The sequence below is a fragment of the Bactrocera tryoni genome, chromosome 2, assembly GCF_016617805.1.
Source record: "Bactrocera tryoni isolate S06 chromosome 2, CSIRO_BtryS06_freeze2, whole genome shotgun sequence".
NCBI classification, from domain to species: Eukaryota; Metazoa; Arthropoda; class Insecta; order Diptera; family Tephritidae; genus Bactrocera; species Bactrocera tryoni.
Genome location: NC_052500.1, coordinates 36,269,816 through 36,297,087, shown reverse-complemented (window position 1 = coordinate 36,297,087; position 27,272 = coordinate 36,269,816). Strand labels below are relative to the sequence as shown.

The following is a 27,272-nucleotide window of genomic DNA, read 5'->3' as shown; positions in this document are numbered from 1 at the left end:
TGAGAAACAAAATAATGGTTTATTGGCATGCACTGGGGCTGAACGAATATAAATTTTAAAGTTAGTATGTGCTTAAGTTCAAGGTAGTACTGGTCTCCTCAGTGTGTTAGCTACAATTTCTGGAAGCTGCTTATCGATGGCTTGGTTTTTGGTAGGCAATACATCGTAGGAAGATATTTTATTACAAAAACAACATTATCTGAATTAGCAATATTGTTCTAAATACTTATTCTCTTGGAACCGTTTTTTATCGACTTACATACATTTGTATAAAGATCTTCTTACTAGCAGTAAAAGAATTTTCAATATAAAAACCAAAATTTTCTTTGTTTAATGTAAACATGTTAAAATTTATTATTTCGTTCGTTTTCGTATTTATCTCTGATACTAAATTACATTTAATAATGAATTAATTTAAATTGCTAATTTCTAAAATCCTAACTGGACACAGTGTTTACAACAATCGTATAATAGCTCTAACTGTATAAATACTATTCTAAAAAATTACACGCTTTTAAAAATAGGCCACACTGATTGTATACAAAGTTGTTAGCATTATCAAAGCAATGCACAACACGATCAATATAAAGTACAATTTTTTATATGAAAACTAATATTTTATTAAAAAAGCAAACAAAATTTAAGTTTTAAACATAGCAGGCACTAAAATTTAGTTGCCTAAACAATAGAAATATTAAAAATGCATATCTAATTGAAAACAAAATAATTTTACGGCTGAGTGGCTTCTGAAGTGAAAGGTTCATAATCAAAATAGGTCAAAAACGTATTATTGTGTCAATTAAAAAAAAATTAACCAAAAATGTTATTTTGATTGCGTAGTGCAAATAATATTTAAAAACTATAACGTTTTTTAATATTTTTTTATAGAGACATGTTTCAAAGTTCATTAATTTATATACAAAGTAATAATAAGGTGTATACATAATAAATATAATAAAATTTACTAAGCATCAATTTTATTGTAAAACAAAACTATTCTTCATAATTTTGTATGGATGTACATAATTATCTTGCAATAAAATTTATTAACTTTTAACTTCTTTTAATATTGTGTATCTGTATTTTTTTTTCAAATTAAAATATAAATTTTATTATAAAACAATAAATAATAAAACAACAAAAATAACAAAGATACAAAAAAATGCTTCTAAAAGTCAAAAAATTATTCTTATGAAAGTTTTGTTTAGAAAAACTAGGTTTAAAAGACAAAAATAGTGTTGGAAAAATTATAAACGTCGAAAAGAAGTAAATGTTTTTTTCTGAAAATATGTTTTTGTTTTGTAAAAGGAATCGCTTTTGTGCATTGGCTTGTATACTTCTTTCTTTCGATTGAATCAGTTTTACTGAAACTTACATATACTCACGACTCCTAAATACTTAACAGTTGCATTCAAATACTCACACAAACATAGCGCACAAATTTAAGGCACTCAAACGCAGTTACGCAACAAATGGAATTTATTGAATTTTTTTTTTATTTGTACAATATGCTAAAATATAATGGAAGAGCTGCTTAGTGCTATATGTATGTTCTTTACTGTGTGCTTAAGCTACGGAATGGAAGCTTTCCTGTGGTTCCCTAAAACTATATGCAACTAAGTTTATATAAATAAATATTATTTATATGTAATTAGATTGCTAAGTGCACTTGCTTTTTAGTTTTTATAAATAAATTAGGCTAAGCAATTTTCAAAAATGCATATAGTACATATTTACTTACGACCAAATATATATATATACATATATATGAAAAACATAAATTAATTCTTTCAGTTAAATGCTTATATTTTATGGCTTTTTGTGTTGTTTGTTGTTAATTTGTTAAGGTTTTTTGTGCTGGCGTTACTTCAACTAAGCATTACAATTCTATAAAGAGTCTTTGTTGGCTTTGTAGTCTTTATTTCATAATTATTTACAAATTTCTAGGCGATACTGTGAAGAACACGAAATAAAATTCCTAGTTTCTCAATTTGTGTGTTGTTGGGGGTGACTTAAACAATTACAATTATATGTATATGTGCCTGTGCGTGAGTATTACAACTTTTTTACAACTAATTTGTTAGAGTATGAATGTGTTCATGAAATTTCTGGTGGGCGTATAGTACAAATGAATGTGTCGTGTGGTGGGTATTTGTGAAGAGCGATTGTGTGGGGATCACATTGAAATGAGTGAGTAAACTTAACCACTTAAAACATAATGGCAAACTGGTAACATATTATTATTAGACTAAATGTGTTAACTAACTAAGCTGTACAAGTGCTTAAGGAATAAATTTACATGCAAATTAAGGCTAACATGTTTAATACCACAGCCGAGAGTGGTGAGTATACTAGTAGGTCAGTTCGAAATATCAGCACAATAAAAAAGCGAGACATATTTTGATACACACCGTTAACTCACCAAACTCCAAAGTACTCTTTGTTTAACTAATTCGTTCTTTGCTTTTTTGTTCCTTGATTTGCATTCTTATACAACGGAAATGGTATTGGAATCGTGCCTACTTAATGTAATTAACTTTTATTTATACACTTACAAATATCGTTTAAAGTTCAGCCTACAGAACTAATGATCACTTTGTAGTTTTCTAAGTTTAAACGTTTTTAACTGGAATTCAAGCCCCCAGCGGGTTCGACGTCTTTCATCACATTCGCACGCGCATTTCCTGTTCCACCAGCATTGCGTTCTTACCGCGCTGCGTTGGTTGTGGCGCATGCCGTGGCAGCGACACCAAATGATGGCCGGTCGTCACACCGCCGAGCGGTGATATCGATGGTGAGCGTGTGGCTAGGGGTGAGAGTGATGGCGAAAACGATGGCGACATAGCAGTTGAAGTACTGAAGCCACCTGGTGTATCGTGACTGATGGGCGAACGTGGCGCCATGTACTGACCGCTGGCATTCACTTGACCACCACCCGTCGTTGGACCGCCTAATGATGTGGTGGCTATGTGATGCTGCGCAGCTTGCGGCAATCGTACGCCCACGCCAGTGCCTGATAACACTGCCATATTGATGGCGCGCGGCGCTACATTTGTGAGTAGTGGTGGTGGTATGTGTGTCTTTACGGTACCGATGGAATGCGCTTGCGACTGTTTGCTTTTAGCGCTGGAGGAAGCACCGCTATTGCCGCTATGCACAGACATGTTGTCATCTTTGAGCCGTGCGATTTCAGAGAATACGTGTGCCAACGGTTGATATTGTGGCCCCCAGTCGAGCAGATAGTCCCAATTGTAGCTGCCGGTGAGCTCTTCCTCACTGTGTACAATAGAGCTGAGTGAACCGTTCATTGGTGGACCAACATTTGCGGGATGTCCGACATTCGGCACATGGCCAACGGGTACGTTTGTAAAGTTTATGACGCGATCGACAGCCACTCCCACACTTCCGGCTGTGGTGGCAGCTTCATCTGTGCTACTTGCATGATCCGATGCGGCGCCAGCCACATCATTCAGTTTGGCATAGATAAGATTGGTAATGTCTGTTTGAGCGGCGGGATCTTCATCGTACATATGCATCTGCAGTGGATGATGGAGATGTGTTTCTTTTTGTGAACCACCGATGCCGTCGGAGCAACGATGAGAAGAAGTTGAAGCAGCACCCGTGGCATTGGTTTCACGGTCTACAATGCCTAGACGTGCTAAGTACTCCTGTGTATTCTGCACTGAAATGTCGGACATGCGTCCATCCTCGCCGTTCACACCGCCCGCACCGTTGCGATGATGAAGGGGACCTTCGTTGATCATCCTTATTTCTTCATCTTCGCCATCATCCTCGGCGGAACCCCGTCCACTCGAACCTGATTGCTCGGATCCCGACAGTTCCGAAGTCGTTGCAGCGCCTGAGTTGGAACTCGCCGCATGTGCACCATATGGCGGTATCTCATCATATTTAGGTGGCGCGAATTGTCCAGCAGCCGATGAGGCTACACCAGTATTTCCACTGCTGCCAGCCAGGCCAGAATTTACGCCACCTCTAATGGGTATCGTATCGAAGACACTGGGATCGACGTAGCTATTAGATGCACCTACAGTCTCTGTACTTAAATGTGGTTTTGTCACATTTCGTGGTTTGCGACTACGCATACGTACAAAAAGAAAAATGCCCGCAATCGCACAAAGCACCAATAATACTGCAACTATTAGCCCTACCAGCCAATCTGCAACACCACTGCTACCACTTGCACCGCCATTGCTTGCTAAATTTGTACCGATACTGGCTAGCGGATCCAAGGAGATTTCTACAACAGTCATGTTGGTTAGAGAGCCTTGTCTGCCCGAGCTTGCGGCAATCACCAGGCTGATATCACGTCCATCATCGAAATTGTCGTCGACCTTCTTTTTGATCACCACCGCGCCATTCGTGCGGTTCACCTTGAAGTAGGCATGCTGAGAACTTAATTGGTAAACAATACGTCCATCAGGTCCCTTATCGCGATCGGTCGCCGTCACTTGGCCCACAATATAGCCCAACGGCAGGTAGCCGGTCGACGGCGATGGCATCACAAAGCGATAGGTGCGCTCCGTGAATTGTGGTGCGAATTCGTCTTTCGATTCGATTTCAATGCGAACTTTAACCCGTGCCGACTTGCTACCGCTATCTGTGGCGCGCAACACAAAGTCGTAGCGATGTCGCTGCTCATAGTCAAACACCGCATTCGAGGTGACAATGCCTGTGTGCGGGTCGACGCGGAATAGCTTCCAAGAGACATCGTCCGACCCCGCAGCCTCGTGATCGACGCTATAGTTGAGGCGGCCGTAAGCGCCGCGATCTAAGTCGGTTGCACGAGCTGTAAACACGCTAGTGCCGACTGGCTCATTTTCACCCACAAACTCGACATACTCAGTGACTGGAAAACGCGGCACGTTATCGTTTTCATCGCGCAACGTTAAACGAAACGGTTGCAAGCTGCATAGCGGCTCGGGTGCGCTGTCGCAGGCACGTATCACCAACGCATAGCTCATTTCGCCAGTGTCAAAGTCTAATTTGTTGTTCACGAACAACACACCGGACACGAGGTCGATGGTGAACATGCCCTCGTCATTGCCAGACGTTATATCGTACACCACTTCCGAGTTAGGCGTATTCTCTAAGTCAACATCGGTGGCGACAAGCCTTGCGATGGAATAACGAAGTGGAGCAAGTTCGCTCACCTCAGCCTCGTACTTACCGTCAGTGGCGAACTTCGGTGCATTGTCATTGGCATCCTCCACTGTGACAAATATATTTATTGCTGTGCTCGAGTTGTCTGCTGCTTGCGCCAGAAGTTGCTGCGACGACGCATGCGCATCACTAACCACCAAGCGCAACTTATAGATGTCGCTACGTTCGCGATCAAGTGGTTTCACAAGTATAATAGCACTCGACTGATAAACTTCGAAAGTGGCATCCTCATTTCCGGAGACTATTTTGAACAGCAGCGAACCAGCAGCGCGGTCAGCATGTGCGTTCAGTACGTCTTGACCAAGGCGCAGTACTACCGTACCAAGTGGCGCAGCTTCATTGATTTGTGCGCGATATTGGGTCTGTAAAAATTGTACGCGCCCACTGTTGCCCTTACTGGCGCGCACTCGTAAAACCGTTGAACTTTTCAATGGTATAACGCCGCCATCCTGCGCGGTGATCATCACATAAAGATCGGTAGCAACAGCTCCGAGCCGTGTCATATTTACAAACACTGCACCAGTTTGTTCGTTGACGCTGAAACCACGCAGGGGTGGGTTAATATTGTAATGTATCTCGGAATTGCGACCTTCAGCGTCGGCGTCTGTGGCATTGACCATAACCAGCTCAATGTCTGCAGCAGCTGCGGCTGTACTGATCACTTGTTGATCGGGCAGCGTGGCCGCATAAGCGGGCGGTAGTTGCGCATCGAATATGGGTGCGTTGTCATTCTCATCACTAACGCGTACCGTCAGCGTAGTGCGCACCTCATGCGCCGCGTCCGAGGCGATGATTTCCAATTGATGCTCCTGCTGATCCTCATAATCGAGATGGCGTCTGAGTGTCACCTTCCCGCTATTGCGGTCGATTGCGAACAGCGGTTTGCTCATAAATTCCTGGGTATCAGGCAGATCGCCGCCGAAGCGATAAGTAAGCGCCGGGTAAGTATCGACGTCGTTTGCTGAAACTGTAGTGATGACTGTACCCAATTCGATACCTATTTAAGAATATGATGAGAAAGCGGGAAAGAAAAGAATGCTGATAAGTTATAGAATAAACCAAATCGGATGCAACTATTTGTTTGTTTTAATTTTGTTTCAGTATAATTGAAATACTATGCACGAATGAAGGGTTTTCAGTTGGTAATAATAGTTGCAGTTATAAGTGGCATGTTCAAGCCCCTCCGGATTAATTTAGAAAATGTTTAAAATAGTTGCGGTTCAATTAAGAGCATATACTCGTTTATTACGAATACAGCACGTCGGATTTCACCGACGCGTCTGCACGCGTTGTCCCTAGTGATCAAGCTTCAAATTAAAATTCCATAATTCCGCGATTGCGTTATTACAGTACTGCAAAATATACCTCAGCCCAGCGCTTTATTGTTTCGTTGAACTAGTTAACTCATAGTACATATATGATAAATATACATATATACATGTACTCACCTTCGCTCACGCTAATCACACTGTGTGGCGGAAAAGTCGGTTGATTGTCGTTTACGTCCACAATGTGTACGCGTATCGTTGCCGTGCCCGTCATTTGTGGCACCCCTTCGTCCGTCGCGATCACCTTTAGCTTGTACATGTCACGGATTTCGCGATCCAACACTATATTCGTCTTTACAATGCCACTAAAGGCGGGCTCAATGACGAACGCATTATCGTGATTGCCATCGACGATGTGGTAGAGAATGCGCGCATTTGCGCCAGCGTCCGCATCAAATGCCTGCACCTGCACCACAAATGTACCCTTGTTGTTGCCCTCCCACACCGATTTGCTATACTGCGTTTGCGAGAAATGCGGACTATTGTCGTTTTCGTCTTCCAGTTCGATGATTAACTCTGCATAGGCATATAGGTGTGGTGTGGCATCGGTGCGTGCAACTAGCACCAAGCGTAATTCATGAAGTTGCACGGCGCTGGCGGTATATTGCATATTTTCATTGTTGCCCAACATTTTCAGTTCACGTTGATTGCGATTCAACTGTTGGCTATCTATTATCTGCTCTTCGTCCATAATGTTGGTTAAATTCTCTAAGTTTGCGCTCAACTGCTCTTCGCCATCATAGAACATGGCGCGTCCCCGATATGTACCGCCTGCACCTGTGGCAACCGCGTCGTATGTTGTGTCCACAAAACGGTCGTAGTCCAGGTACGCAGCATTGCCAACTTTTATCTCGCCGGTGGTGGCGTCTATGTTGAATGCACCATCTTCATTACCCGCGCCAATGGAATAGTAAATCTGCTGTCGCCGTCCATCGCTACGCACCGCCGACACTTGCAGCACACGCATACCCGCAGCCGTATTTTCACGCAATTTCAAGCGGTAAGTGTCATTTTGAAAACGCAACACTGGAGCTCCGGCAGCCATGTCACCTACGCGCAGCTCTATAAGGCCAAGTGACGTACGCGCCGGGTTACCTTTGTCGCGTGCCACCACTTCAATGTGTAGAAGGCGGCCCGACTCGCTTGCCAAGCTCTGTGTGGCGCTCACCACGCCAGTACTGGGATTAATGCGGAATTTATTGCGTGTCGCCGCATCGGCATTGTTGCCAAGTGAGTAGAGTATTTCACCGTTGATGCCGGCATCGACGTCGGTGGCGCTGACTTGCAATAGCATTTGGCCGGGTTGTATGAGCGCGGGCACTTGTGCCCGAAAGGGGTAACGCTCGAATACCGGCCGATTGTCGTTTACATCGTCGACCACGATTTGTATAGGCACTTGTGCGGAACGAGCGCTATAGCGACCACCATCGGTGGCGACCACCAAAAAGTTGTACACACTCTGGCGTTCGCGGTCCAGCGGGCTGGAAGATATATAAGGAATAAAGAAAGATGTGTAAATTTAGATTAATATCTTGTAACTAAAAAGAATATACATATATATATATACATATATTGGGTATTCGAAAAAGTCTTTTCGTATTTTGTCAACAGATGTGTAATACCATATAGTGTTGGAAAGGTGAGATTTTAAGCTTCATTCAACCAAAAAATTTAATACGAAATAGAAAAAAGTTACAGCTGTTCAAAAATGAGTGAAAATAATGAAGAAATTCGATATTTTTTGAAATTTTTTTATAAAAAGGAAAGAATGCCACGCAAGCCACCGAACTCCCTTAATGGAGTAAAGTTGGCTTCAAGAGATGCTTGTGAATGGCAAAAAGTGGTCGACCAAAATGGTACATATTTAGTTCATTTAAGTTCATTATAAATATAAAAAAAACAAGTTGAAGTTTGATTAGAAGTACGAAAATACTTCTTTGACTACCCTATATTATAAAACGTTAAATGTTGTAAACAAATAAAGAGAAAAGTAAGGGATTCCCAAACTTTCTTTGAATATTAATTGAATTTTCAGTTCGCTAGTATAGGTCTGTCAAACTTTTAACTAGCATGTATCCTACAAAAGGGTCAGCAGCGTTAAATATTCTTGTAAACCGTTTTAAGCGGCAACTCAGCTTCAGTGCCAATGGCATATCCAGCAGCGTGCTTATTGGTCGAAAGTGGCGCGTGATGTACTGCACTGGGCGCGACGGTGGCAGCTGCAACAGCAGCAGTTGTAACAATAGCAGCAGCAACAAAAAATACAACAGCAATAGCAACAACCTAATGAAATGTGCCACATTTATATACCACATCCAATCATTTGCCCTTTCTCACAAGTTCGTCAGTCCATTCCTTAGTTGCCTTGTGCTGCCAGTGTTCTGATTTTCATTTCTTATTCCATTTTTTTTAGCAAAATGGCAAAACATCACGAATTGTTTGTTATTCGTCAGTTATTGTGCGATTCCTTTGTGTTTGGCTACTTTGAAGATGAAAGGTTCATTATAGCCGACAATCAAGGCACACAAAGCAGCGTGCTCTTAGTCAGACGATAGTCAAATATGTAAGAGGAGGTGAGGTGGTAGATATTGCTGCTTTGGCAGCAGGCAAAGCGCGTTGAGGAAAAGCGACGATAAAAAATGTGTACATGACAGCGGGTAATTCTCAACGCGATGCGCGACTAGTCTGAACATTCTTCTTCTTTACAAAAATACCTAATCAATTAATTTATAGGATTTAAATGGAACATATGTATACATATATAAGACAATTTATATAATATAAAGAAAGTTATTTTGTTTTCCCATCTACATAGTTATATCAAATTTCTTATATTTATGAAAAAATTAAATAAGATTATGATTATAAAGAGGAAGAGAAAGATTTTTCCCAAAATCCACCCATGTATTAAAGGGTAAAATACAGTGAAATAGTACCGCATCCTCAAAATCATATGTCTTATGAATTCAATTAAGAATTGAAGAAAGCGAAAGAGTTTTCGTGTGTGTATTCTTATTAAACTTATCCTAGCCCGGTAAAAAAATAAACACAACGTTTTAATATGACTTCGATTTCCCAAGGAAATATATTTGATATCGAGTTGGAGAATTGCGTAACTCACTTTTATATACAGATCTTCAAATACTTTATGGTTGGAATGGTTGTGTTAAAGAGAGTGTATGCCGATTGCTAGGCTAGGTTAAGAGAACTGAAAGATAGTTAGGCGATAAGCTCAAGAAGTCGGCTCTTCTTATCGAAAATTGAACTCCAGAGTCGACTTCCACAACTGAATCATTATCTACCGTTATAAATAAAATCATATTTTATAATTATTCAATCCTCTCTTCTTTGTCAGAGCTATAACAGTTTCTTATAAATAGTTTGAGTACCCCTTATTTTTAGAACCTCAGAGTTTCTTGACTTCTCAAATAGCTCAACATTTGTCAAATCTCGATCAGCTTTTTAAAAGTGGAACTAAATTTTCCGCCGTCTGTGTTATATTTAATACTATATTAGCTAAAAAAAAACATAATCTTTATATTCCAACACTCACCCCACTGTCGTGATGATGCCTGTTTTGCTGTCAATCGCAAATAACCATTGTGTCTCATTAGCCAGCGAGTAGACCAAACGCGCATTGATACCCAAATCGGCGTCCGTCGCCTTGACGCGCAACACGCTTGCGCCGACAGCCGCACTCTCGGCTATATTCGCCACATATTTTGTCTGTTCGAAGCGCGGATCGTTGTCATTATGATCCTCAACAACAACCGTGATGTTGCAGTGACCCTGGTAAGTGTTGGGCGTGCCGCGATCTTGAGCCTGGATCTGTAGCAGGTAACGCGAGTGCTGTTCGCGATCGAGACAACGCGCTGTCAACTCACCAGTTTGCACATCGATGCTGAACTTATTACCGATATTGCCACCTGAAGACAGAAAAAGGAATGAAAGAAATGCGCAATGAATACGAGGCGAATAAATGTCTGCATGTGGCTTTGATGCTTACGATATTTGAGCTTTAATTTTGTTTGATATTTGGCACTAATATTCTATTTAAATGGCCAGTACTCACCAACAATGCTGTAGAAGATCTCGCCATTTGCGCCCTCATCGAGATCGGTGGCCACCACCGTGTGGATGACCGAGAACTCGTTGTTTTCCGGCACGGACAGCGCATAGCAAGCGCCGGGACGAAACTCCGGCGCATGATCATTAACGTCGCTGATTGTGACGATTATTGTCGCAATATCAAATTGTCCACTTGATGCCGCAGCTGTCGCTGCCAATGGTGAGGTTGCCGTCGTGCCTGCGCTTGTTAGCGTACCAATCATCGTTGTTGTACTTGCCGCTGAGGTAGCCGCCGCCGTGGTGGCGATATTATTGGTGTCATATACGTAGATCGGTATCGTGTAGCGCGCTTTTGTTTCGCGATCAAATTGTCCGCGTGTGGTGACAATGCCGCGCTGCCGATCAACGTGGAAATGATTATCGGCGACACCTGTTGGTATCTCGTAGCTGAGATTGCCTGCAAAAGAAAAGCAAACGACACATGCAATGTACGAAGCAAATGGATAAATGCGGTAGTGTGTGTGTATGTGCATGTAAGTGGGTCTGAGAAAATATTTTCAAGGAAATTACATTAACAGTTAATTGTAGTTTGCATATTCGAGTGAGTCTCGAGCATTGTGTTTGTGCCTTAAGTTGAAAGCGTTCACTTGATTGGACTTATGTCGTGGCTGATGAGTCTGCCAGTGGCACTGCTGACAATCACAAAGTGATTGCTGATCCTTGACAGTTTTGTCATGTCAATCAAAATCACTGATTGCGGAAGCGCGAACAAGTGAACAACGTTCGGAAATCTTTAAATTAAGGCATTCATTTCATTCACCACTCAGGGCACAGATTAAACGGTGACTATCTTAATTAAAGGTCATCGTTTGACTTTTGAAATATTGGATTTTAGTACCATTAATTTCTTGAAGAAATCGCTTTCACAGTAATATCTTTTCGATTCAGATAAGCAGTATAACTTAATCGGATATACCATCATTCTCCTATTTTTGGTGCAATGCATTAATACCTCAGAATATGGATTGTTCAATCCGTTGAAAAAAGTTATTTGTTTTTCAACGAGAGCTTTGGAAACAAAATATTTGGTTACTCGAACCAAATAAAATATATTAAATGGATACATATCGCCAAATATATACTAAGAGTTAGGAAACCGTTAAGCATACAACTATCAAATATATTTATTTAGACATATTATATTTTGGGAAAGGCATATATAAATATTCGCCTGACGCTCTGTTCGTCACTAAACGAAACTCTAAGATGCATTATTTGGACCCATTACTCTATTATCAAATCCATTATAAGCTATGTTTTTGCGTTTGGTGAAGTAGATTCTGATTTTCATATAAATGGATGTGTAAACAGTGAAGTTCAAGAGAAATCGTGTAGATATAATTGAAAGAAACCCAGGGCCGCCTCTCAGGTGTCTATATAATCGTTGACAGTTATTTTACTATCAATGTTTTGTCACTGAAAATATGCAAGATCTTAAAAAAGCGTTCAAAATATGCTCAATCAAAAGACCTACGGCATTTGTAGGAGAAAACATAAATAAACGTTGAGGTAGCCTTTGATCATTTTAGGATATATTGAATAATATATAGTGAAATACTTATTTTATATTCTTCCAGTGATAATTACGACGAACTGAATGATTTTTTCAGATTTTCGACACTTTGAGTTTTCGGTTTCAAACTGGTGAATTTCACTATGAATCTAGAATTATGCTAATATGAAATAAAATCAGAACTATCCATTTTGAAAGAACCAAACATATATTTTACACAAACTATTGTGATAGGGAAGGCCTACTTCCCTAAATCATAGCTTAAGCTATACATAAAAATCAAATATATAGAGTTGACAATAATCCTAAACTAAAGCAGACACCTCTTTTAATAACCAACTATAAGTTAAAATAAATATCACGATGACAGAAGAGACTTTGGGTCCACCCTGGATTCTATGTCTCTTATTTCAATCGGAAGCGAGAGGCTTTTGAAACCAATTCGTAAGATCTACTCCCTCAAAACCACTTATCTTAGTTAATTTGACTTAATATTGCTCAATTTGATTGTAAATTATTGTTGTATTTTTCGGTTTTGCAACAACCATTACCACAACCACGTCACTGTGGTCCTATCAACGCGTATTGTTCCCCAACGACAAATCGATAAATCGTTTAGTTTTAATTAATACTAAAATAAATGATAACATGTCCTTGAGAGTAAAACATGCAATTAAAAACAAGCTACAACAACAATAGCAACAATAGTGCAGCTAGCAACAGCAACAGCCAAACCCAAGAGCAACAGCGACAATCAGAATGCGATGATCGCAAGCGCAACGAAGGAACTCACCAACAACATACACACACATACATAAATACACACACATTTATATGTGTACATATGTAAATGCATAACTGGCGGTTGCCGGTGGTGAGTGAGGCAGTGGAGGAACAGCATATAAAATGAATGCCATAAACTGAATGCAAATAAAAAATCAAAGGAAACCGTCCTCTACTTAATTTAACAGTGGCGGTCATAAATTTAGCAACATATTCAATGCAATGGCAGATGGAGCGATGGCCGGGAAAATAACCACAACAACAAGTTAGTAGCAGTCACCGGCAAGCCCATTACCACCAAAATGTCGTTAGCAACAGTGGCAGAGTAACGGAGTTGCGTAAATGGAATTGGACGATGACTACGGTCATCAGCCGCGGCATAGCAATGCCGACGGTGTTGGTGCGAGCGGTGGAGTATGCATGAAATAAATGAGAATTGTAATGGAAATGCCAACCAACGGGTCCACCGTCAAGCTCTGCCTTGCAGAGGGTTGAGAGCACTTGGCGCTACGCAGATTGAAAAACCCACACAAAGTGCCCGACAAAAGCTAGGAACTATATAATTTTATATATAGAAGCATGTAAAGAGAGGCAGGGAGGAAAAAATGTAGGGAGTGAGGGAGGTTAATGTCGCAGCAGCTGCGAATTAAATAATTCTTTGAGAGCCTAATTCGTAGCGCAAATTTTTATGACAGAAGGAGGTTCCTTCTAAGCTCCAGCAATCTACTTCAGTAGTCGTTATTGGACCAGTACTTATATATATAAGAGCTTTCTTTTGTTTAATTTCAAACCAAACACATATTTGTGGATTTAATGCGCACATTCGCACTTGGCTGTCAATTTTTTGTCACAAAAGTCACGTTCAGCTATCATTTTGTCACTGCGGGTCAGCCCGGCTGACAGTGCTGGCAATGACTTTTGAAAGTGCGGCGCGCTGGTATTTTGCGCTCATTTATGTCCATAAAGCGTGTACATTTGACCGTCATGCATATGGCTTCCAGGCGCTATTTTGTTATACCGTATTTACTTTGATCTAGGTATATATGTATGTATATAAACTCTTACATATGGAAAGGCAAATTTTGGCACGTAATACTCGTATTCGTACGTAGAAGGCTTGGCGTAAACAATGGCACAATATTTTATCAATTGTCGAAAGTTGCGCAATTTATCGCGAAATATGCCCGAACAGGTTGTCAGCTGTAGCGTGCATTGTTTTTGCCACTGCAGCCGCCGCTGTTGTTAAGACTGCTACTGTTAGCCCTGACACTGTCCCTGCCAAAGTTGGCCGAAAGCACATTTTAAATGCCATTTTAGGTTAAAAAGAGTACAAAAATTTTCAATAGTAAAAAAATATTGAAAATTAACCAAATATTTCTCACTCATAAGCGGTTTTAAATTTTTGGAATGATGTCATATAGTTTTTAGCAAAAGAAATTGACAGTTTTTTGTAACTATTATTACCTGTTCTCTATTAAAAATGAGGTACTCTTAAGAATCGCACCCTACTGTGCAAGCATTGCAAAAGGTTGTTGCATCTCATTTATCTGCTCGTTAAAGTTTGCGAGTTGAGTTCGTTACGAGAATATGTGGATATTTTATTGGGGAGGTATAATCATTATATACAATGTTACTTAGTTTTTATTTTCCATAGTTTTACTATTGTGAATTGATGAAATTACTGTTACAATTACCACTAAAAGAGCAAATATTGATTTGTTGATTTTAAAATTTAAGTCTTTAGTACCAATTATTGCGATCTTTCTGTTTGTTTCCTCTATTTAACCATTTTCGCGCGGAGTAGATATGAGATATTTAGACTATATTGTCTTTACCAACGTACAACTATGCTTTAAGAGCGCGAATTTCTACTGGGGCCCATCAACATTTCCTCATACATAAGTGTACATATACATACATACATCCTTTGGGCCCTGGTTGAGAAATATATACTTTTCGAGACTACATACAAGAATCATTAATATATCTCCGTGTGATACCTCTTTTATGCATTCAAAACTTATAAGGACTCAGTGTCTATTCATAGAATTATTTTTTATTAGAATTTATTAGATTTGACAACACTTTAAAACTTTACTCCAGTTATATCCTTCCTAAATGCCTAAAAATACCATTGTTGTTTATGTACATAGGTAATTTAAATTTTCAATTATTTTCCCGCAGTTATTAAAACTTTTACAAGTACATATATCTTAAAAGAGATATACCCATAAATCTTAGTTGTCTTAAGAAATATCAGGAGAGTTGAGTTCTAAACTGTTAGCGATGTAATTTCTTATATTTATCCCACAATAGTTCAAAAAAATATACTACTTCATATACAGAGTGGCGCAAAAGTCAGAAGATGCTATACATTTTGCAATTGACCTCCAATGTCAGTTCTGTTTTGATATTTGTGTAGTAAAGACATGCGAAATACACGTAAATAAACAATGGTACGCTACACTGCGTGCCACAACCGATATGCTGAAGGATGCATTTCCCGGGCGCCTAGTCTCCCGTTTTGGCGATTTGCACTGGCCAACAAGGTCGCCTGATTTGACCGCTCCAGACTTCTTTTTGTGGGGCTTTTTGAAGTCGCGGGTTTATGTCAACAAGCCTCAGACTCTTGCAGCTCTTAAAGACAATATCCATCAAGAATGGGAGGACTTATCGCCAGAAGTTCAGGACAAAGTGATAGAAAATGCCAAAAAGGGCTCAAATGACAATCAACTGTGACGGAGGCCATTTACATGATATCATATTATCGACTTGATGTAAAAAAATTTAAAGACCAAATAAAAATAATCCACAAGCAGAATCAAAGTTTTTCGTTTTTTAAAAAAGTTTTTCATTTTCCAAAAACCATCGGAAGCTAATTTTTGCGCCACCTGTTAGTTGACACACTCAAATGCAGAATAAAAAATATATAAATAATGTAAAGAAAATAATATTTTTACTTACCGCTGTCCCCGCCATTAAAGGACTTCGCCGCTACCTGCAGCACAAACGTGCCAGGGGCTGCGCTTTCCGATATATTTGCGTAGTAGACGGATTGATGAAAACGTGGTGGATTACTGTTGGTTCCTTGTACCAATATCTGTAGCTTCAATTGCGACTGGCGTGCCGTTGGTGTGCCGTGATCACTAGCACTAACCACCAAGTTGTAGCGATTTCTTTGAGCGTTGCCTGACTCAATCATATCACCAACACCACTTGTTGCTGTTGGCGGCAGTTGCTTAGCTAACTCCATGTATCCTGTTTGCGAGTTCAAGCGAAAGTGTCCCGCCTCGTTGCCACTCACAATGGCGTAAGTGATCTCGCCATTTGCGCCGGCATCTTTGTCGATCGCCACAATATGCGCGACAGCCTCGCCAATGCGTAGCGCATCACTGACGCGTACGGTGGCGACGGGTGGAGTGTGAAACCGTTGATCGGCGACTGTAGCGCTGCTGGCTACAGGCGACACAAATTGTGGTGCATTGTCATTGACATCTGTCACCAACAAAATGGTAGTTACTTTGGTGCGTAGACGCGAGCTTACATTTGAAGATTGATCCATAGCCTCAACAATGAGTGTATATTGTTGCGTGGACTCGTAGTCAAGTGGTGCAAGTAGCGTCAATGCGCCCGTCAATGCATCGACACTAAAAATCGGTTCTGCCTCCTTGCGTTCAGTCGATGTTTGTTCGTTGGAAATTTCACTGCCAGCAATGCTACTCACTGGTGCATAACTGAGCAATTTATATTGCAGATTGCTGTTGCTGCCTGTATCAGCATCTGCTGCGCTAAAATTGTGGATTACGGCCCCGACATCGGTGGCTTCACTAACTTTTAATTCGATAGGGTCGTTCAACCATCTTGGTGGATTATCGTTCACATCGGCGATTTCTACCTTCACCGTAATAGCACTACTTTGTGGATTGTTGCTAGCGCTGGTGTCCAAAGCTCGTATTTCAAGCCGAAATTCTGACTGGACTTCGCGATCCAGCTGACGCGCAACTACCAATGAACCCGTATGTCGATCAATATCGAATGCGCCTTCGATGACATCCTTCACCAATGACGTGAGTGTGTACGTGACGAAAAGATCGCTGTTGCCGTCGATCAAATTCTGTTGATCGATGCGTTCGTTGGGACTCACAGAACCAACCACAAAGCCCACTGGCACATCTTCGGGAACCTAGAGAAGGAAGACGAAAATTTTATATTACTCAAATAGCTCTTTATATTTATAATAGTAATTTTTTCAAGTCATAAGAAATCAGGTTTACCATGAATTCAAAACGTTAACACCTTCCAGTCCAGTGAATTCTCATACAAATTTAGTTATAATTTAATTTGCGCATTTCGTCTGCTTACTGAAAACGAAAGCTTTGTAAACCAGTGTTGAAAAAATGCAATCTTAAAAACATATTTCATACTTTCAGATAACCCCACAAGCTCAACACTTAACCGCTTACTTTATTTGGCTTTTAGGGTTTCACTGTTCCAAAAAAATATAAAGTTTAAATTTTGACAAGTAAGGAAAACATAAATTGTGCAAGCAAATGACTCAAAAGAGAGAATCGCTTAAAATAAATAGCACCCGCTTGGATCAGGTAGAGTGCGTATCCAATAAGTTAGAAAGCACAGTGGTATTGACGTGAAATTAGAAGATACCTAAAGAGTTTAACAGAGAAATGGCTTTCAAGTAAATGATGAGAAAATTTTATGTATTTTGCGCTCTCACACTCAACCAAGCCTCAAATAAAATGGGGTATTACTTTTTATATATGACTTAGTAGATTGTTTAGACCTCAATTTTGATAGCAGTTCCTTCTGATTTGTTTCCTTAGTATTTTAGTGCCAAAAATACACCCCAATTGGTTAAAATTTCGATTTGGAAACTTAAATAGAATATATTTCTTCGAAAACAGTAAAATTTGACCAAGTTTAGATGCGTACACATCATATTTAATTTTCGAAAAACGACCGATAGTCTTATATTTGTATGGTACATACATACAATGTTTATCCATAATAACAATGCTAATATATGTACATATGATCTTTCTGATAGTACAGGCATAATCTTCCAAAACATCTGCGTCTCTGAATGACGACATCCGTTCAATTGCACATTGTCGGTAGATACGGCGAGTAATGAAGGTAGAAAAGTATTTACAAACTCTTTATTTTATGAGCTACTAACAACACGAATTGGAGATTCTAAAAGCATGCATCAAGTTTTTATCTTTTGAAGTAAAACGATTATTTCTTATAACTTGTACCGCTTTATAGATTACTTTTACTTAGGTTTCACCGTTGCAGAAGATATTGGTTGTCCTTTAATGGCTCACTCTGTCTACCTACAACCATTAATAATATGTTTTATTAATTAAACTACACGACTCTCTCCGAAACACTGTAAACTGAGACGACATCGATTTCGTTCCGCAGCTGCATTCGGAGAAATTATACATTCCAATGCGCTTGGTTAGGTGCAACTCATCACCCGGTCGGCGGACCGTAACCGTACGAAGCAGAATGATGTCACAGGAAAGAAGAATTATTACAACAACAACAGCGCCAACGAAATGTCAGCAAACATTTTAATATGCAAAACCACAGAATTGCCTACGAGCGGCTTGTAAGCAAAAAAGCGAAACAAGTCAGAAAGAACAATGAATGTGGGTAAATAAAAGTCAAGGAAAATGAAAAAACAAATTGCATGCGGCATTGTGCAGCGCTTGCGCACATATAATAAATGACACATACATATGTTGTTGTTGTATTATTTTTCCACTTTTTCCTGCACCTCAAAAATGCACTCTCAAAAAATGACAGTGATCAGATTTATGCCTCGAAACCGCAGCCGTTTGTGAACTCGCCACAAAGCTTCACTGCCACGCCGTGCCGTATCTGCTTGCCAAACGGCACTTTTGCATTGCCACATTGTTATCGTTGTTGTTCTGTTGCAGTTTTGTTGACATTGTTCCTTGCTGCCGCTGCTGCTGTTGCACATTTAAGTCATAATTTCTGTGGCGGCATTAAAATTTTATGCATTCACTTTGTTTAATTTTTCACTCATTTTTATACCCTTGCAACATGTTGCCATAGAGTATAATAGTTTCACAGTAAAAACTGAACGATGGGCGTGGGCCGTCCACTTTTACGTGAAATCACATATGTCAGGACTCGTCCGACCTATGTCAAACAAATTTGGCGCGTGACATTTCTCTCACATTCCTATGTAACCGTGCGAAACTTGGCGAAATAGGACTGCAACCACGCCTACTTCCCATTTATCATAATTTTCAGTTCCATCTGCTCCTTTCACTTTCCTGTATAAGAATCAATACCATTCAATATAACGGGATAAAATTTTGCGCCTTAAAGTATGGCATTTTATGACCAAAAATTGTTCAAATCCCACAAAAACTGTTCAAGTCCCTAGGTACCGAATATGTGGACCCTGGTATCTAGAATTGACTTTTGACAGAAAATATTGTCGAATGGATGATATATATGTAATAATTGATATTCAGAGAAAATACTTTCCTATTAGTAGTTTATCGGTTTAATCGGGTCAATAGCTCCCTTAGTTTTCATATATCTAATAAAAAGGTTTTCGAACTTCCGGGTGACCTTAGGCTGCATATATCAACCAACAAGTGAGTTATATCAATGAAAATGATGGAACGTGTTCTACTGATGATAGTGTATTTTGTGCTTAATATAACTAAAATTTAATAATAATTTTCGAACATCCGGCTGACCTCACTCCATATGATTAATGATGGTATAACTATGAATCTCAGAGAACATATAATTAGTATGTGTCATGTAAATACAAGTATTATGTAGAATTGGCAAAAATAAACCAAATCGGGTCGATACTAGCTCTAATTCCCATATACTGCATAAGTATGGTATAATGGTTTTCTTTTTTCTAACATACCTCATGCCCAATATGTCGATGAACCTATGAGTTATATAGAGAATATGTTTATATAATTAATATTGCTTGCATTCTGATTCTCTGGTTGACGTTTTACATCTTAAGGTATTTCCCTGGCTTTAATTCTTGCAAGCACCCGAACTTAGCCCTTTCTTATTTGTTTTCTTTGCCTTTTGTTTTTGCAATTTCTTAGCTTTTTTGCATTCTCCATTCTGGTAATCAGCAATACTCTCATCACCTTTCCACCGTTGCGAACATGAAAGTTGTAATCGCACAATCGCAGCAGTTGCCACAGCGGTTGTTGCTAAGCCACTACCTGCAACACCAACATATACTTACATCCATACAAAAAGTAGCTTTATAATTCACACTGTGCATCTAGTACACATACATATCTATGCACATATCAGAGCTTTATTGCATTGATATTTAAGAAATGTGTTGCTGCTTTCAAACATTTAAAGCAATTGCATCACTAGCAACTAATATAGAGCAATTATATTAACGGTCATTGATTCCTGTTGCGGCATTTTTTGTTTAAGCAAATGCTGAAGAGGCAATAAAGTCGCAAATTACCGTTGCTGTTGCTGTAGTGTATGCAAATTGAGTTTATTTCTGGTATAATCTTAGTACTTTCGCCTCACATCCATCAAAGTATGTCGCGAATTGTGGCACTTCGCTCACTGCGGTCCTATAAAATATGTTAAATTTTCCAGTTTAGTTCTGTTGTCGCCTTTTATATGGGATCGAAGCGTGGAATCAATCGATTCGTATTAAATATGAGCATAACTGTATCCACATATAAGAATGTGTACTTAATTTAAGGTTTTGTGGTTTTCTTTCTTAATTTTTCAATTAGTTTCTAACTGGAGAAATGCGACATTTTTTCTTAGACTGGTGTAAATTTTTTGGACATCGTGGTGACAGTTGAGCGAATTTTGAGAATTTAAAGTATAACCATATTTGACAGCTATTTGTTTTCGAAATAAAGATTCATCTGCTGATTTCTACTATCTAGTGAAATCGGTGACCTTGAAATTATATATTTGCAATGATATTACTGACTGCCATCATTGGAAATGTTGAAGAAAATCTTTTAAACCGAACAATTTATCAAGAAAGCAGTTAGAGTTACCAATTGTATTCTGGATGTCGTGAGATTATTGAAAACCGGTTTCAGATGGTTTCTTGTTACTGTTGTTGCAATTCAGTGATAAATTATTTGAGCATTGTCATCATCGTGGTCTCACCTTTGAGTCACCTTCAGTTGTTTCGATGTGGTGCTATGTTGGAGTAGGTAGCAAATAGGTTTTTAGCATAATGCTGTAATAAAGGGCAAGATATATCTTCCATATGTTCAATGTATGGTATGGTATTTTGTATGCAAATCGTAATATCCGTAAATTCGCATCGGAGTTCTCTTAGTAACTTAAGCAATGAATCCTTACGAAGAGAGATTTTTAAAAGAACATTCGAACGCTGTACGAAATCTGGATATATGTAAATTGTTGAAAGTTCTCGGTGCATTGTAGGAATGACTACGAGATGTTCTTGGCAGTAGAGATGGCTGTGGATGAGAGTTCCTAACTGGAATGACATCATTGTATAGAAAAATTGTGATTCCAACAATTTTCCGATGATTAACTGAGTGAGATAGCAAAAACTATCAACTCAACTTATGTAACTCAATTCAACTCTACTCAACTCAGCAATGGACAAAACTAGAATAATTAATACAAATTAGCTTAATAACCAGATTGCATTATTTGCTCAGAGTAAGCTGATTTAGCAAGGCCTTAAGGTGAAGGCCTTAAGTTGAGGGTGGCAGTGACTAACCCTCGTAATCTTTGGACGAATGTTTACTTCTATTAGGCAATGGACTAACCTCTTGCCAAGAGTTCTTCAATAAAATAAGACATCAACGATGTGCTCGGTTCCGTGTATTCACATTCCTCAAGAACTGTCAAACCAAGAACATGCTTGTTCATATCGCACCAGCGAAAATGCTTTGGTATTTGAAGTTTACAAGAGAGTACTCAGCAACCCAGAAACCTTTATGTCATTACAAAGGATGAAAGGGGCGTTCGGCCAACGTAAATCCAAAAATCGTGTAAGAACAACGAAACGAGAAGGCGTCAAAGGTTTACTTTGTTTTTATTCGCCATCTTTGTACTGCACAAAGACAGCCGCCGATGCGGACACAGACAAAACACTAGAGTCACAAAGAGATGCGCGCAGATGGATATTCAAAATGCAACAGTGAAACGCCGAAATGCGTCAATTTTAATTGTGCCTGCGCGATGTGGAATTAAAAGCAACGTACAACGCGCGGCATTAAATTCATGCTCTTGTTGTTGTAGAAAGACGGCGGGAAGGTGCGTGGTGAAAGAAGTGCCTTTTCAAACCCAATTAAATGCATGTCAAAGCGTATGTTTCGGGGTGTTGGAAACGTATCGTACAACACCAAATACACTCGTGCACAAGAAAATATATTTTAAGATCTTAATGCAAAAAATGTACGTGCAACAGTGTTCTTCTGAGTGCGTATACTTGCAACTGACAATACCGTAAATGCAGCCACAAAATATTCTTTGTGTGTGTGAGTATATATGCATGCGCGGGTTTGCGTTTGAGTGTTGGCTTGAGCGACCGCTCGAAGGTATGCAAAACACGCGCGAATCGAACGTGATGAAAATGTTTAGTAGCAAAGCGGTTTTCGTTGTCATTCGCACTGTGGCGACGACCGCAATTGACTGGTGTTTTAAATTGTACCAAATGACAGCGAAGTTTGTAGTCATCTGACAGCGCAACACATACACACACGCGCGAATCTATGCATTTGCATTGGCACGGTAAATCGTTTTAACCGCAAAAAATTGAGCGGCACATGAAGTTGTAAGAAAATAACAGAGAAAAAAAGGTTTGCAAAATAAAAAAGAAACGAAATAAATATATTACAAACGAAACAAGCAGATATGCGAAACATAAAAAATGTCAAAGTAACAATAACAAGAATGTAATAATCATGACTTAGTGACATTCGGTCTGCGGCATATCCACTTAAGTCGGCAATGGACAGTGAAGCTACTATAACTGAAATATGGTGTGCAATAACTTACTTTATAAGCAGTGATCTTTGAATATAAATAAAAGTTCTAAATGTGTCTATAACAATATCCGTATTGTCTTTATTAAAAGAAACAGTGCTTTTATGGCTTCAACCGAACAATTTCTTTGCAGATTTTAGCGTTGATTTGGAAAATAATCTTTGCTAAATTTCATAAAGATAACTTCACAAGTAAAAAAATGTTTCCGTACAAGGACTGTAGATCCAAACACCTTTTAAAAATCCACTTATCCCATTTTGACTAGCATCAAATGCGGCACAGTGAGGGGTGCGATCAATTTGATATTTTGTAAATGTCTTCTAATGGTCTTAAAAAGATGTTTGGCAATAAAATGTATCGCAGCACCAGCTTAAATGTTAAATGCAATAGCTGGTTTGCCCCCTTGAACCTTAAATTTGCCGAGCCCTTTATTACAGAGTAATAACAAACCGTTCGACTCGAGGTCATTAAAAATACCACAAAGAGTTTAACTATAACATGACCAAGTTTTCGGAGAATTAAAAGTGCTATATTTACTATTGCAGTCTTGTATATTATCAGCTTTTCGCATTTTGTCGAAAACATCTCTCTTATTGGTGCTCATAGGACTTCGGCTAGTAATTTCACATTTTATTTAATAATGGTCATTCGAATTTCTGAAGGTCTTCTATGTACCATAAGTAAATAAATTATATCTTTATAAGCAACTGCGCACCCAACTATTTTTCTGAGAATGGAGTTGAATCAACAAAAGTTGTGGTGTGTGAACATATACTTACCAATACTTTCAGACTTGTTCACCACTCAGGTAGAACGCTTTGGCTGGAGGACATATCTAACATGTTAACTTGATTCTCTTTAGCGCTGCCCCACTGTAACTCATTAATACCAACCGCTTATGGCAAAACTTATTTAATTTAACTTGAAAGAACTTATACGGGTTGAGGTTCTTTTGCTGACATACAGTGCTTGCGGAAGTTTTGAAATAAATAAATCTCGACATTTGCTCCCACGCTTTAAGAAATCAACAGTAACATATTCCCAAGCAAATAAAACAAGAAATGCATAGTGTCAGTGAGATGAAATGAAATAAATTGCATAAAAAATCTGCAAGTGTTCTTTTGAGAACACAGCCAACAAGCCGTTACGCCATCACAAATATTTCAAAGCTTCTGTGCTGTATGAGGCTACCTCATGCCATTTTTTGTTTCCAAATTCAATTCGAGAAAAATATATATACATTTTTAAACATGTATGTGTGTTTCGTATTTATTTTGATAGTATTTGATTTTTTGTTTCTTTTCTAGGCAAATCGTGTTTCCAACTTTTGTCACGTGACGCTACAAATCATCGTCACATATAGAATACTGCAGAAATGGTGAAATAGAAAACAGCTTGGAAATAAAAGGAGCCGTTAAAGAGCAGCGACACTTCAACACACACACACACTTTGAATGTGCTTGAAACACATTCCCACTAAACCTGGTAGCTGGACAACGCAGCGGTGCAATGGTGTTGACGACGGGGGTGTTGGCAGAGGCAGATCTTATACAAATGCCGCTCATTGTCAGTTTTACAAGCGTAATAACAAAGGCGGAAAGACAACAACAGCAGCAGCAACATTTCTTGCTTGAAAAAATGAGCAAAAAGAAGCCGAAATAAACTTCCACATCACGAATTTTCCTAAACGAACTGAAAGAGGCTGAAGATGCCTAAAAATTTAACTTTATAGGCTGTCTATCTCATAGGTACACGTCTTGGCGGTTCAATGCATGAAGGGCAGTCGCTGGCATATGTTGTTGCTGGCTTGAAAGTAGGACTAGAAGTTACAAGCGTGAAACAACGCTGCGGATTTTTCATTCCAGGAACTGACATTAGCGGCTACACAATGGCGGCTGTGGCGGTTGTGGCGGCTACCGAACATATTTGCTATGAATTGTTGTAAGCAAATGAGGCCAGGTGTTTGCAATCTCTGCTGGATGTTTTAATGATCACTGATATACTCACAGTCTTAGGTTTATTCATATGTTTGCGCGATGTGCATAATGTGGCATCAATACAAATTGAGCAAAAACCATTTAAAGTAACGTTACTGCCGCTATGTTTGGGTATCGACGAACAAATAGTTTTTAAATCAACTATTTCTTCTTGATTTATGGTGGAAAGCCTGTCTTTGAATAAGTTTGGCTTTCTTGATGCGTAAGAAGTTGAAACATTCGGGGTCGTTTTAGAATCTCATTAACGGAGTACCCATTTTTGTGCCGTTATGACTATCAACGTCAATATTTTGACAGGGTCATTGCCTCATTGCTCTTTTTTTGGTATTGTCATTAGACTGCTGTTGAGCATTTAATTTGTTATAGAACACTAAAATCCTTTTAACACAATTACACTATCCGAAACCCGTTCTTGTACCATAATAACCGTCTATCTGAAGCTTTTGCAAGATCGTCTTTTAAAATTCTTACTTGAAGGTAACTATGATCTCTCGGTGGTTTACATTAATGATGACGTTCTGGCAGTTCTTTGGTGAATATAAAGAGAGAAGATTTTTTCTACTGTGACTCATCTTCCGTGAAAGTGGGGAGATCTAAATAGTTAAAGTTTTTTTGGTCACATAAAAAATTACATTTAGGTCCGTACTTCCTTAGGCTGTCATGGATATGGAAAGCTCAGAGACGCATAAGCTCCTAGGATCTACAGAAAGAAGCTTTTATTATTCTTCAATAAGGTGAAATATTTGGATTTATAACTGTAATGCTATAAATATTTCTACTCCCAGCAGTATTGCATAGCAAAAGTTTGAGCACCACTGCTAAGCTTATTTGCAAACTCGGCGTTGAAACTAGCAAATCCTTACGTACATATGTATTTATTTTTTGAGTTTTCTTTACACTTACCCGAAACGCTAAGCTGGAACTGGTGAACGTCGGTCGATTGTCATTCAAATCCAACACCTCAACGCGCAACAAACGTATCGACTGCTTGGGTGGATTGCCACCGTCCGTGGCCGCTACTGCCAAACGATAAATACTTCGATCCTCATGATCCAGCACGACTCGTGTGCGAATTACACCCGTTACTGCATCAATGTTGAACAGGCCGTAACCGTCCGAATCACGACCTTTCAATATCGAGTAGGTGATCGATGCATTCTGGCCGTTATCACGATCGACGGCACGAATGCGCACCACCTCAGTACCGGGCGGCTGCTCTTCGCGTACGCTGACCACATCCTCTTGCGGATCAACAATGTCCGGCGCATTGTCGTTGACATCGGTGATGTGCACTTTGATGGGAATGCGCGCACTGCGGTAGGGGGTACCCTGATCGCGTGCCTCCGCCACCAGATCGTAGACGGCGCGCAATTCGCGATCGAGCGGTTCGCGGGTGGTGATCTCGCCTGAACATGCAAAGAAAAAATAAGAATAATGAAAAGGCTGGAAATTAATTTTAATTTATGCAAAAATGAGGGAATTCTTTCTTTATTTTCATTCAAAGAATATAAGAAATTTTTTCAGATGCTCGCAGTAAGCTCACTGGATTTGCAAATTAGAACAGATGTGTGCGGCGCTGTTGTGACTTTTGTTGACCTTTTTCTCTTTGCTGCGTGAAGAAATTGCAGAAAAAGTAAGAATTCTTAAATGGCCGAGAAAGTATTACCTTTTCAATTAGGCACCGACAAAAGCGCCGGCGGTCGTCACATGATTTATTCCGCATTCACTGATTCTGTGTCAGATCGCGTAAATCATGCTTTCCCTGCATTTGCGCAGCGAACTCCTTTGCCTAGTCGTTTTTAGACGCCATTATTTTTCTTCTTGAATGAAAATCAAATTGAATAAAATACCAAATATTCACTCCGTTTGCCAGACTATTCAATCAAGTGGAAACTGGACAAATTAAACGCGCGAACGGGCGGACAACTGGCAGCTCGTGTGACGCTTGAACGGTCACTCGTAGTTGATCGCTCGTTGGTGTGTTCGTCAGTCGATTGCATTGAGTGGCCAGTGTGGCCAATGAAGTTGAAAATGTTTTGACTTTCAGATTTAGGTCGCCACTCCCCGGCAGAGTAATGATTAATGGGTAGCAAAACACCAGCGACAACACTAATGGCAACAACAACAGTAATAGCGGTTTATAAAAACGAATACATGCGCATGATGCATGTTCTAATCGTATAGTATATGTGTTTGATAGAAACAATAAGAAGATAGTTGGAATGTGGTGGAAATGAAGACACATATATACAAATTAGTGTATAAACATTTAGTTTATATACAAGTACATAC

The 27,272-nt window shown here is 39.4% G+C and overlaps 1 protein-coding gene across 1 annotated transcript in view; it reads right to left on the bottom strand.

Moving 5' to 3' along the window:
• Positions 1-1,806: 1,806 nt before the first annotated feature.
• LOC120767778 (protein dachsous) overlaps positions 1,807-27,272 on the bottom strand; it is a 48,722-nt gene continuing 23,256 nt past the window's right edge. Inside the window, exons 7-12 of the mRNA XM_040094022.1 lie at positions 25,884-26,386; positions 15,898-17,116; positions 10,582-11,034; positions 10,063-10,435; positions 6,630-7,990; positions 1,807-6,178 (exon numbers count right to left, since the gene is read on the bottom strand). Of these exons, the coding sequence (XP_039949956.1) occupies positions 2,664-6,178; positions 6,630-7,990; positions 10,063-10,435; positions 10,582-11,034; positions 15,898-17,116; positions 25,884-26,386 (7,424 nt within the window). The 3' untranslated portion in view covers positions 1,807-2,663. The remainder of the gene's footprint in view (positions 6,179-6,629; positions 7,991-10,062; positions 10,436-10,581; positions 11,035-15,897; positions 17,117-25,883; positions 26,387-27,272) is intronic.